The sequence below is a fragment of the Aulonocara sp. 'chitande type north' Nkhata Bay genome, linkage group LG3 (genome assembly GCF_057382095.1).
Source record: "Aulonocara sp. 'chitande type north' Nkhata Bay isolate Kocher_YH1m ecotype deep benthic linkage group LG3, A_spYH_male_GT1.1, whole genome shotgun sequence".
NCBI lineage: Eukaryota > Metazoa > Chordata > Actinopteri > Cichliformes > Cichlidae > Aulonocara > Aulonocara sp. 'chitande type north' Nkhata Bay.
Genome location: NC_141346.1, coordinates 36,716,376 through 36,729,672, shown reverse-complemented (window position 1 = coordinate 36,729,672; position 13,297 = coordinate 36,716,376). Strand labels below are relative to the sequence as shown.

Genomic DNA, 13,297 nt, shown 5'->3' with positions numbered 1-13,297 from the left:
TAATTCATCCCAGGAGACAAAAAGATGCATTATAAACCACAAAGAAACAGACAACCATTTTTCCACTGTTATAATCACCCACCCACTTCAGGGTAATTAGAAGGCTGGAGTCCATTAAAGCTGTATAGGGAGAGAGGTGGTGCCAAGGAAACAACCAACCAAACAAATCATTCTCCTTCCTTCTAATTCAGTTGACAAAAGGAGGAGAAAACCACGAGAAAGAAGAAGATATGCAGAGGTAGTCATTGGTGGAAATTTGTGTGTTTGCAAAAAAAACAAAGAATTTGCAGCACTGTACTTACTGTAGATTACAAAAATGGACCTGAAGTAATATACTTAATGAAATATCTGAAACTATCTGAAATAACAACCCGAGGAATGCATTTTTTACTATGAATTTTGTTGTTACTCCTTTTATATGTTGGTTTCAGATGTTCATTCAGCAGCGTCTCTCACAGTGAGTCCTGACAGAGTGCAACACTTCACCTCTGACTCTGTCTCACTGACCTGTGAGGGAAACTTCACTGAGTGGAGAGTGAGGAAGTTCTCTGAAAAAGGCTTCCTATCTCACTGTCATGACTGCCAGAAAATGAATGGATCCTCTTACAACATTCACAGCTTACACCAGGGTGTTACAGTGTATTGGTGTCAATCCGACTCTGGAGAGTTCAGTAACGGAGTCAAACTCACTGTGCAAGGTATTCATTAGTTTTTTTTTCTGACTTTACATTCTTCACAAATCCAATTGTGCTGTTTAACATTCCAGAGCCACCACTCTCCGCAACCTCCTATACCTTATATCATAATATTTACTCACCCATTATAAAACTTTGCCCTGAATAGTTTCATATTTGGAGGTAGGGTGTCAACCTCCTTGCCAGGTACAGAAAGCAAAAAGCAAAGAGAACACATGCATCATCTCCCTCTTCCTTAGTGGAGGCAGTAAGAAAAACAGCAAAAATCAGAGCCAGACAGGTGGGTTTCAAAAAGGGCAGAAAAACTGTAAAAAGGCTAAATCAGTTCATAAAAACAGAATGTTGTCGTGTGCTTTATATGAATTTGTTTATGTAATTACTAAAAGAAAAAAATGTAGTGTCTATACAGACAGTCAGAGCAAGATGTAGGAAACTACATTTTCTAGTGCTTATTGCTGTGTATTTTGTTTTATGCATTTAATAACAGGCCAGTGTATTAAAAAAGGCCACCTTTCAGTTATAAACTGTGTTAGATTGCTTAGCCAGACTGAAACTGTGCAGAATAGGAAGCTTTGTGCAGACTTACAGAGAACATTGCCTATTTTCATGCTGCTAAAAGAGAATAAGAGGAAACAGCTTGGGGTGAAAGAGCGTTGAGACTGTGAGGTGTAAACATTAGTGCCTTAGAGGGGGTTGAAGTTAACTGTCACTGTTGCATGATAATAATACTTTGCCTATGCAGACAGGGCGTGTTCAGCCCTTTAAAATAGTGAAGCCTGTGTGCTTCCTCTTGGAGAGCAACACAGAAGGTGGTATTGTGTACATCTCCACATGCATGTGCTTAATAAATAATTGTGGTTGACTGGACCTGCTCTGAGTATTGGTTGTTTGTTCTCAGCACATCATCAAAGAATCGGGACAGTGGTCTCCAACTTGCTTGTCACGTCCTCTGAGCCGGGTTGTGACAATAGCTCATAATTTATGCTCCACGTTTGTGCCATAGTTCACAGTTCATATTTGTCATATCACAGTTTGTAAATAAAACTCAGTAATTACATCTAACAGTGTCTCTGTCGTTGTTTGCATTTGAGTTAATTCTCCTGGTCTGCCCTTCTATGGCGTTATTTTTGTGCCTCTATTCTGAGGGCATGTAAATAATTTTTGTAAGTACAAATATTGCATTTTAAGGAGAAAATTATTCTGAGCAAAGAAAAGCTTAATTTGAGCGAACTGAATTCATTTTTGCGTACAAGAAATGTATGTCAGTGTTTGCTATTATCCATATACACACAATAACAGCCCCTGTCGCTCAGGTGTTGGCATTTGCTGTTGCTCAGGTCCCTGCTCGGTGTGCTGAGAGACCAACGTAGTATGTTTCATTTTGAACAGAATTACATCATTTTGATTGACAGCATTACTTTTCTACACAAGTATATTTGTCTTATTTCTAGTCAAAATATCTCATTATACTTCAAATAACACACAATAAGCTAAAGAGTAAAATTTCAGTAAGATATAATTGTTTTTAGACAGTGAATCATAAAACTAGAAAATTTTCACTTGTTCCATTGTCAGATTTTGCACTTATTTCAAGCAGAAATATCTTGTATTAAGTGAAAAAACCTGTCAATGGAATGAGTGGAAATTTTCTAGTTTCAAGCCTGTCTTAACCTGTCTTAAAACAGGTTCATATATCTTACTGAAATGTTACTCTTTAGCCGATTGTGTCGTATTTTAAGTGTAATAAGATATTTTGACTAGAAATAAGACAAATACACTTGGTGAGATTTTGAGCTTTTCCAGTATACAGCAGATGTTTAAGTTCAGTTTAAAGGGGAAGGAAGAATGGAGGCCACTGAGAAGAAGAAGTTACATTCTTATCTATACGAGGAAAACAGCGGCTCTTTCTTCTACTTATTTATTTTTGGAAACGAAAACACTTAAAGATTAGCTGTGGATCAGAGTGCAGCAGAGCTGGATGTGAGGATGAAGTACTCTTTGCTCTGTGTACCGGGGCTATTCTGTAAGTACAAAACTGATTTTCTCTGTTTATATGACACTGAATAAAGAAAACAGTTTTTCATTGTGTAACTTGAGAGTTTTTGAAGGGAGAACAAGTTTGTCTAAGAATTTGATTGGCGCTACATTGTGTTCAATTGTCTTATATCAGTTTAAAGTCTATAAGCACATAAATTAGAGAATGAGCACACAGTGTAATCTTCACCTTTTTATAAATGTTTTAGTTCATAATGGGATGATTTTCTGTCACTTTGATGATGTTTCAATCTTGATTTTAGTGCTCAGTTCATTCTTCTATGGAAATGCTGAAGGTAAGATGTGTTTTTTTTCTTTTGTTCCTCTTTTTTTTACATTAACAGTATAAATTATCAGGTAGTATATTTCTATAGATACCAAACAGGTCACTGTAAGAAATGTGGGGGGCTGGTTATCCATGGAGAGAAAGCCCCTGGCTCTCTGTGTCTTTCTGGTTTGATGAGGAAAGCCAGGAAGTGGGTGCGTTAGAATAAATTCGGGGTTACCAACAGGAAGTAGAAGGGAGAAGTGAACCAGCTGAGTGAGGCCAAGTGGTCAGGATAGATGAGAGTCTAAGAGAAAACAGAGATGGGGTCAGTAAGAACTGGAGTGAGTACAATTTAACTGAGTATTTGATGTGGCAGTTTGGGGATTTAGGTGCCCAGTATTTAAGGCTGGAGCTGCAGTGCTCCCAGCATACGTGAAGCTTCAGCTGTACTGGATCATAACAGAAAGTGAAAAGTGGAAGAGGGAATTACTGGAGGATGAGGTTGAGGGAGCTGATCTAACAATTTTATACGATACATTTGAAATTAAATTTAATAAATTTCAGTTTTAAAACTACCAGGTGAGAGCCAGAGTGTGATTTACTGATACAGATGTTTCTTTCTGTGCACTTATTTCATCATTTTTACAAACTGAATTAGTAATCCAGTACCACTGATGCCAAAAGTAGAACAGATATATTGCCTCACCTGTTTGATGTATTGGGGTACAGACTATCACAATGTACCTTTGTTGTATTAACTGAAAGACTCAAAGGTGTAAAAAAATAAATAAATTAAAAAAAAAATAAAATAAATAAATAAATATATATATATATATATATATATATATATATATATATATATATATATATATATAAACAAAACACACAAAAAAAACTACACATACAGACAATAATAGGAATAAATACTCTTGGAATCTGTGAATTGCAAGGATGAATACAATTCTCTGGCAAAGACTTAAACACTTCCAGGGATTTAAATAAAGCTGCAAGAGCAGAATATGCATCACAAGACCCAGAAATTCAGTTTCTCTTCATATCTTCATCTTTCTTCTGTGGATAGATGATCCAAATAGTCTTGACTACTTTTTCCCAGCAGTATTACTGACTGTCCACTATTGGACATCCTGTTTTGCCCACGAGGGTAGCAAGTCAGTCACATGACTGAAGACTATCAATACTGTATGATGAAATAAGTTTAAATTGAATGTGTTGTTTCAATAGAACAAGAACAGAATTAAACCCAAATTCAACAAAAATCTCTCAGGTTCGAATCAAAAATACACTTGGAAACTGAGGTCAAAAATGATTCAGATGTACAAATATCAGTGCAGTTATTGAAAAGATTTTCAAAGATCAAATGTGCAAATATCATATTATTATGAACAAGAGCAGCTTAAAAACAGAAGAAGAATCTAACACATTTCAAGGAAATATATTCAACCCTCTGAACATTGTAGTGTAATATGATGGCTCTGGGGACCTGCTGTCTATTTTTAGCCACAGCAATCTTAAAACTGCCTGCTCCCAAAAGAATTGCTTTGCATCCCGCGGGACTACAGTCCCAAAGCTGGCTCTAATGCTGAGCTCCTGGACAGTGTGACATGATATTTGGTGTCTGATGGATGTAAGCATAATATCCCAGAGGTGTTAAGCAGAGGATTCCAATGATTGGTGGGAAATCAATGGAATCAATTCCTTCACCCTCCAGGAACTGCCTGCATAGTCTCATCACAGGAGGTTGAGCATTGTCGTGAACCAGGTGGAACCCAGGACTCCAGCACAGGGTTCTACAATGGGTCCAAGCATTTCTTCGTAGTACCTTATGGGAGTCAGGGTGGTGTTGCCTGGCCTGTAGAGTTCTGTGTGTCCCTCCATGGATATGCCTCCCCAGACCATCACTGACACTGAAAAAGTGATGCAACATTATTTTCACAGCCTGTTTGATATAAAATGTGAATAATGATCTTGTTTTGTTGTATTTCTAACTTTCAGAACTTGGAGAGAAGGTCACTTTGACAGCAGACAGCACAAACATACCAACAGGGGACAGTGTGACACTGACCTGTGATGTGAAGGAGTCTGCTAAATTAAAATATGAATGGTTCAGACAAACTTCATCTGAAGAGAAGTCCATAATAACTCATGAATCAGGCAGAGTGATATCTGTCTCTAAAGGAGGAAATTACACCTGTAAAGCTGAAGGGAAAAATGTCACCATAACAGAAAGTGACTCAGTCACCATTCAGGAAACTGGTTAGTTTAAACATTTCATTTGGAATAAAACAACAAAGTCTTTAAGAAATCAGTTTGAAACTGTGTCTGTACAGGCACAGATAGAAGAATTCAGTTTTCTGTCTGCTTCTTGCTCAGTATGTTTTTACACATTTTTTATGTGTGTAGAAAAATGTATACACCTTTAGTTGTTACTGAAAAACATTAAATCATAATTCATGCAGTGTAATCAGTGAATTAACAATGTATAACAATATATTTATTGATCTGAACAGAAAAGTAAATAAAAATACAATGAAACAAAAATAACATATTCATTCTGGATCACTGTATGTTATTTTAACTTACCTACAATAATATAATAATATGTTTTATGGAAACCATTCATCTTTTAAATTTTTAATCAGCTTGCAGAGGAACAAACACAGCTTATCAAAATCTTAAAGTAGTTAACAGATGAGAATCTGCACACTGAATGAATCCTAAAATCAATATATGAGTTAATTTTAAAGATTGCTGCACAACAAGTCATTCACATAATTATGATAAAAAGCTGCTGCTGGAAACAGATATGTTTTTCTTTCCCAGTTCGTAACAGCATTACAGTGAAACTGCAGCACAGCTGGTCTCAGATATTCACTGGTGAGACAATCACTCTCAGATGTGAGATTCAGGGAGGTGAAGGAAAGGTGTGGAAATATGAATGGACAGCACCCAACACAAACAGCCCTCCAACATCCAGTGAATACAGGATCAGCAGAGTTTCAGTGTCCCACAGTGGAGACTACAGATGTCGGGGTAGCAGTGACTATCTCTTAACAGGATGGAGTGATGCCTTCAGACTGACAGTTTCATGTGAGTTGGACCATGATTCATGCTGACATTTAATGTTTTCATGTTTACATCTGTCTTAACAGGAAAACTCCAACAATGATCCAGCTGTCTGCAGGCAGCTCAGGACAACAGTTTTTCTCACTGTGCAAACAGAAAGGAGAGACACCATGGAGGCTCTTAAAATATCAGCAAGTTTGATAAGAGAATGATAAATCAGTGAAATCTTCAGTTACAGGCTAATGTGCAATTAATCTTTGTGTTCATAGATACATTACTCCATGAATGTTTAAAATGTGATCAGTACTGAAATTTGCTCTTAATGATGATTTAATGATTTAATGGTTTTGTTTCTTCAACAGCAAGTAAACCCAGAGCCACACTGACAGCACACAGTTCAGTCATACCAGCAGGGGGCAGTGTGACACTGAGCTGCTCTGTGGAGGGCTCTGCTGGCTGGAAGTATAACTGGTTCAGACGTGATTCAGTCTCTTCTAAAGCTCAGCTCATGAGAGGAAATAATGCAAACAGAGTTATTAGTGTCTCACAAGGAGGTCTGTACCACTGCAGAGGAGGGAGAGGAGATCCAGTTTACTACACAGAGGACAGTGCTCCAGTTACAATTCAGAAACAAGGTCAGAGTTAAGTTTTGTTGTGAAGTAAAACACAAAATAATGATTAAATTGAAATTAGAATTTATAACTATGATTTTTTTTTAATTCATTTTTTTTGTTTGTTTCCTGTTGATTTTTCTTTAAATGTTTGTTTTTTTGGGAACAGTTTTGGCTGCTGTGAAACTGCAGCACAGCTGGTCTCAGATATTCACTGGTGAGACAATTACTCTCAGATGTGAGATTCAGGGAGGTGAAGGAAAGGTGTGGAAATATGAATGGACAGCACCCAACACAAACAGCCCTCCAACATCCAGTGAATACAGGATCAGCAGAGTTTCAGTGTCCCACAGTGGAGACTACAGATGTCGGGGTAGCAGTGACTATCTCTTAACAGGATGGAGTGATGCCTTCAGACTGACAGTTTCATGTGAGTTGGACCATGATTCATGCTGACATTTCATGTTTTCATGTTTACATCTGTCTACTACTCTTTGGTGTTTGTGGATCAAAAGGTTAATTACTATTTGAGGTATGATTTTTTTTATTATTAATTAATTTATGTTATTATTGTTATTTTCCCTGAAGTAAATGATAATCTAACGTACCCCCCCCCCCCCCCCCCCCTTGTAAACACAACAGCAAGTAAACCCAGAGCCACACTGACAGCACAAAGTTCAATCATACCAGCAGGGGGCAGTGTGACACTGAGCTGCTCTGTGGAGGGCTCTGCTGGCTGGAAGTTTGACTGGTTCAGACGTGATTCAGTCTCTTCTAAAGATCAGCTCATGAGAGGAAATGAAGCAAACAGAGTTATTAGTGTCTCACAAGGAGGTCTGTACCACTGCAGAGGAGGGAGAGGAGATCCAGCTTTCTACACAGAGGACAGCAGTGACGTCACAGTTAAAGAAATTTGTGAGTTTAAACATTTCATTTAGAGTAAACAATAAAGTCTAAAACTCTGAGAAAATTCGGAGAATTGCAGTCACCCTCTTCTTATTGTCGATTTTTAAAACAACATTTTTTTTAAATCCTTGCTACTTACAACCATTAAATCATGTTGTCATGCAGAGTAATCAGTGGGTTAATGATGTCTAAAGTTATTGATCTGAACAGAAAAGTTTATATAACACATTCATTTCAGATCACCACATCTGCTTTCTTTAAGGTTTTAAACTGAATATATTAAAAGGTTTGACTTTGACTATTTTTATAGAAGCCATTTGTCTTTGAAATTTTCAATCAGCTTTCAGAGGAACCAACACACAGAGTCAACTACAGTTTATTAAAATGTTAAAGTTCTCGGGTACTAGGGCTGCAACGATACTGATCTGATACCGATACTTTGTACAAAAACTTAATGTTTTATTGTACACTGGAAAAAAGGGATTGGCCATCTCTTGGATTTATGTAAGCATCTTGCATGTATTCAACACAATTGCCTCATGCTTTAAAGTTAAGTGTAACTATATAGTGTAGAAACTACATGATATGCAGAGAAGGTATATTAAATTGTTCATATCATGTTCGAGTAAAGTAAGTCAATAATATAGCAATGTTAAATCTCACGACACCGCACGTGATTTCATCTCGCACACTTTGGATCATGGTTTGAGGAAGGCATCCATCTCAGTCAAGTCGAGCAGCCGCCTCTATTTTTGGTATACCGAAAGAAGGACTGTTGGGTTTCTTAAAGTACAAAACCCCGCTGGAACACAAGACCAATAACTGCACGACAAAACACACTGAAAAAAATATGTTGTTGGATTTACTTAATTCAATGGTGGACATTTGTTGCACACAGATGTTTTGCTTTGGCAGCAACTTAAACCATTGAGTTAAATTAACACAATTTATTCATGTTCAATAAACCTGTGCAATTTGTGTTGATAAAATGTGACTTAAACATGTTTTGATGAAGTAATTTGAGCTCTTGGAATATTTTAATCCTTCACAATTTTCTCACGTTATCCCAACACGATTCAATAACTTTTACCCAATACTACTTGGTCACTTAAATACTACATGTTATCTTCAAATTACATTTTGCTATTATATTCTAGTATCAAATACACAATTTTCAAATGGAGGCCTTATAACAGATTGTATTGTTCTCTTCCAAGATGGTTGCTGGCATCCACCAGTAACCTTTCAAAACAACATGTCTAATTTCACTGCAGTAGGTAAAGAATTAAACTGACATTACTCCTCTACTGAATCTATATAAATCAACAGTTAAATAATGTCAGTTCTTCCGTGTTCTCTGGAATCAATCACAGCAAAGAAATTAGACTGTTTCTTTTGAAAAATGTTGGGAAAGAACAATACAAAACATTCTATTTAAGGCCTCTGACATCAAGATTCAGTTAAACAACAATTATAACTAAACAATTGAAATGTTAGTTTCCATTAACATTAAATTAGGTTACTGAATTGGCAAACACCTTCCTATTAACACTACCCATTTTACCCCAATAACTAAAGAAATTAGCACTTGCAGGTCAAAAACTTTATTCAAGAGACGCAAAAATAACATTGATACAGTGACTGTCAAAAATTACAGCACTGATCATACTGTGACATCTTGGTTCAAAACAGCACACTTAGAAATATTCAACGTTCTTTACTTCAACTGAATGAAACTGAAAATACCATTTCACACGACCCATATGGGATATTTAGACTGTATAACTGTCCACGCTACATCTCTTCACTAGTAAAAGAAAGAAAAAATACAAAGAGAAATTTAAAAATGCTGCCAAACAGACAGAGAACTTGTACAGAGCAAAAGGAAAAACAAACAACAACAAAAAACAGCTCGTCCTCATGGCAGTTGCAGAGTATATAAAAATGAACCCTGCGATCCGTTCCTGGAATTGAGCTTCAAAAATGCAGCAGAACAAGTGTGAGATTTAAATGTCCTCTCACCTAGAGCTGATCAACTCACATGCATAACAGTGAGCTTCGTTGCAGGAGCAGTTTTGTCTTAGTTGTGAGCTTTTCTTGAGAGCTGAGTTGCATCCAACTCCATTACCACCCATTGAATCACCTCAAAAGTGTAGCAGAGTTGTGATGGGTAACTCATGTTGAAGGAATAAAAAAGGTCCAAACAGCATGGCTACTGCAAAGGTCACGTTATCCAGATCTTGAAGAACAACATCAGAAAAGTCATTGCCTGGCGCATCTCTGGAGACAGATGTTCATTGTGGTTTTCTCAATCTGTGCAGTGGCCTCAGTCAAGTCCTGGTTAAACACAAAACATTTCTTTAAGATTCCTTTTTAAACTCATCTCTTTTGAATCTACCAGTTCTAATGTTAGAGTAATTTAAACCAATGCAAGCAACATAGTAAATAGCTATAGCCAAAGAGTGGCCTGCCATGCTGCCATTCATGGTCTAACAGAGTTTCTAAGAGAGGGTGAAAAACATAATAATTTCAAATGCTTTACATTAGTTTTTGTTAGAAAGACACCGGCCCATCAGAAATCCAGGCTATGTCACTCAGAAGATGTTAGAATTTAGACTTTCAGCCCCACAATTTGGTTAGCTGTTGGTCAGTTGGTCTTTTTTTTTTTTCCAAACAAAAGCTAATATAAATATTGGTGGGATTTTCCTTTGTTCATTAGAATGACAAATTTAAAGTTTTTTCACACTGATGTGACCCCTAATACAGGGGTGGGGGTGGGGCCTCAAGGGCCGGCGGCCGAGTTCACTACCAGGCCTCATGTGAACTTCAAATTATTAAAGAGGACTACTGGTCCTAACCAGTCCAATGAGGATCAAGTGGATAACTAAATGCATTTTTAAAGGTTGCAAATCCACAATCTACTCATAAAACACTCACCATGAACTCCTGCACCAAGATGTTGCAATTGTCTTTCACACAGATGCGGAGCACTTTGATGAGGGACTCTGAGCATTAATGTCATCCTTGACTATTATAACAAAGAAAACAGAGATTTGTGAACTTTTCAGTAGCACAGAAGAAAATGATCCCAGACAAAAACTCTTGACTTTTTAAACCAGTCAACATGCAACACCAGCATCTACAAAGCAATATCAAAAGTTCCTGTTTGACATCAACTTTATGGATATATAGTTTCCAGAACATTTATTTTTAAAAAAAGATAAATTTTTCTCAGTGGGCCAGTAAATGCATGACGAAAATTATGGCATCCTTTTAGTGGAATCATTACTCACAGGTAATAGTTGACTGTTTCAATGGATGTAGCATAAAAATTTTACTGACCTAATGCAATACATATACACTTTGTAGTTAAAGAATTTTAAAGTTCTTACTGTCATAATGGCAGCTACATCCTTTAGCTTTGTGCCCTGTTCCCCCGATCACTTTGCAAACACTTTCAGCAGACTGTCAGAGAGAAACTCAGCTCCGTCAGAAACCTTGACTGTAAAGGCATGGTTGGGATGCACTGGAATGCTGCATTTTATCTGAAATGACATAAAATTATTTTGAAATAACAGCAGGCACTGTGCTTGGTTAATCAGTAATGTTTTGTTGAATAAAAACTGTGTTTCCAGATCTTATGGGATTAAAAAAAATCCAAAGATGTTTGTTTCTGATTTGCAACCCAACAACCCACAAGTTACAACCTCATTTCAGTTCAAGTGTGCATTAATGCGAGTCCAGTAATCACCTTTCTGGCAATACATACAGGTATAAGTTAAACCTATGGCAGATTTTGGATTTCTCAGTTGTATTAATAGGGTGAGTATGCATGCACCTAATAATTATAAAAAACCCATTATAATTAAGTTACAGAAACGAAAATAGAATATACTTTCTTACCATAACACCTTGAACCCACAATCCATCAGCTGACTCCTGGTGAAATGCAGAATAGAGGTCGTCTCTCAATGTGCAGCAAAAAAAAAACAAAAACAAAAACAAAAGGACAGCAGGTGAGGGCAGGAGGGGTAGGGATGTAAGCTAGCATAATGCCGCTGATGATATTAGCTAAAGCTGTTCAATGTCCAAAATCTCACTAACACCATGGTGCAGTAAATACACAATGTAACTGAAGAGTCAGTTGGCAAATCTATTCACACAGAAAACCAAATTATGTTATGAGTGCCTCGTAATTAGGTTTAATGTGATATTACGGCTCTTGTGCCAAAGACAAATTCAAATGAAAAAGCGCCAATTCTTTGACAACAGATAAAACAGCAAATAAGCTAACGGCTCTTTTTTAGCATGTTACATGGCGACACTCTAGACGTTTAACTACATTTGTCTGAAATATGGTAAATATTAATTCAAAAAATCAAGACATACCAAAAACGTAGAGTTGGCTGCTCGACTTGACTGAGATGGATGCCTTTTTTTAAACCACGATCCAAAGCCCGCGAGATGAAATCACGCGTGGTTTCACGAGATTTAACGTTGCTATCTTATTGACTTACTTCACCTGAACATGATATGAACAATTTAATACACCCTTTCTGCATATCATGTAGTTTTTACACTATATAGTTACATTTAACTTTAAAACATGAGGCAATTGTGTTAAATACATGCAAGATGCTTACATAAATCCAAGAGATGGCCAGTCCCTTTTTTTCAGTGCAGGGCAAGAAGGTGCTCTTTGTGTTTGTGGCTCGCGAGGCAAGTCAGCCAAAGTTGAGGAAAAGATTCCTTCATCTGAACTCAGCCCACTTCGACTGATTCCTTCACTACAGCCCTTTTTATTGTCAGCAAGCAATCATTCATGAATATGCAATTACAAATACATTCTTAAGCAGGCATATCTGAACAACATCAGTGTCTGTATTCTGTGTGTGTGTGTGTGTGTAGGTGCATGTGCGTGTTTCCAACCATACTATACATAGACATACAACCTTTCAATGAACTTAAACTGTGTGTATGAGGTATGCAGAAAAGCAGAACTAAGTGTCTCGCTAAATGATAAGAACGGGAACTTGCAATAGGTCATGTCTCCATGTCGCCCTCCATGCATGGTAAGGAGCAATGTTTAACATGTTTAACAATGTTTTACATTTTTACATTTTTCATGTATTATGAAACACACGACTACATATTAGTTTGTTTGTTTTTTTTAGACTTAGACAGTGAAATACAATAAAATTCATATTCGAATGTTAGGAGGTGATCGTGGCTGAAGAGTTGGCAGTTCATCTTGTAATCAAAAGGTTGCCGGTTCGAGCCCCGGCACCGACAGTCTCAGTCGCCTACTGGTTGCCTACTGCCTACACTGTAAACCCGAACAAGTTGACTGAACTTAAAACTTTTGTGGAAACTGATTACCTCAAAAGATTTAAGTACAAAAACTTATATCTTCTAAGTATGGGGTACTCAAAATTTGTATTTATTGTTAACCTAAAAATTTAAAATTATATTTTATATTTTATTAATTGAGCTTTACTCAAAGACTGTATACTTTAATTTCAATATTTTTGTGTTTCTTGTAGTTTATTATTTTGATGCAACACAATGCAATTATATTACAACCTAAACTCAAATTATCTGATTATTAATTAAAAGATATTTATGTTTCAATGTTTGAGTGTAGACTACTAACAAAAAAAAAAGTACGGAAATTCAGTTACTTTACATTTTGTTTATTT

At 36.7% G+C, this 13,297-nt stretch overlaps 1 protein-coding gene and 1 long non-coding RNA gene across 4 annotated transcripts in view; one reads left to right on the top strand and one right to left on the bottom strand.

The window, feature by feature from the left end:
• The window catches only part of LOC147335428 (Fc receptor-like protein 5), a 45,466-nt gene that overhangs the window by 7,754 nt on the left and 24,415 nt on the right, over window positions 1–13,297 (top strand). Inside the window, exons 3-9 of the mRNA XM_086286068.1 lie at window positions 432–698; window positions 844–975; window positions 5,011–5,271; window positions 5,839–6,105; window positions 6,444–6,716; window positions 6,862–7,122; window positions 7,335–7,588. Coding sequence (XP_086142194.1) covers window positions 432–698; window positions 844–975; window positions 5,011–5,271; window positions 5,839–6,105; window positions 6,444–6,716; window positions 6,862–7,122; window positions 7,335–7,588 — 1,715 coding nt within the window. The remainder of the gene's footprint in view (window positions 1–431; window positions 699–843; window positions 976–5,010; window positions 5,272–5,838; window positions 6,106–6,443; window positions 6,717–6,861; window positions 7,123–7,334; window positions 7,589–13,297) is intronic.
• LOC147335430 (uncharacterized) lies at window positions 9,089–12,277 on the bottom strand. Of its 3 annotated transcripts, none has more exons than XR_015126741.1 (5): window positions 11,988–12,277; window positions 11,502–11,565; window positions 10,991–11,143; window positions 10,536–10,626; window positions 9,089–9,935 (listed from the first exon to the last, which is right to left on the bottom strand). It is a non-coding gene; the product is annotated as an uncharacterized LOC147335430 (long non-coding RNA). The 3 variants fall into 3 exon arrangements; XR_015126742.1 differs by having other exon boundaries at window positions 11,502–11,537; XR_015126739.1 differs by lacking the exon at window positions 11,988–12,277 and having other exon boundaries at window positions 9,090–9,935; window positions 11,502–11,977.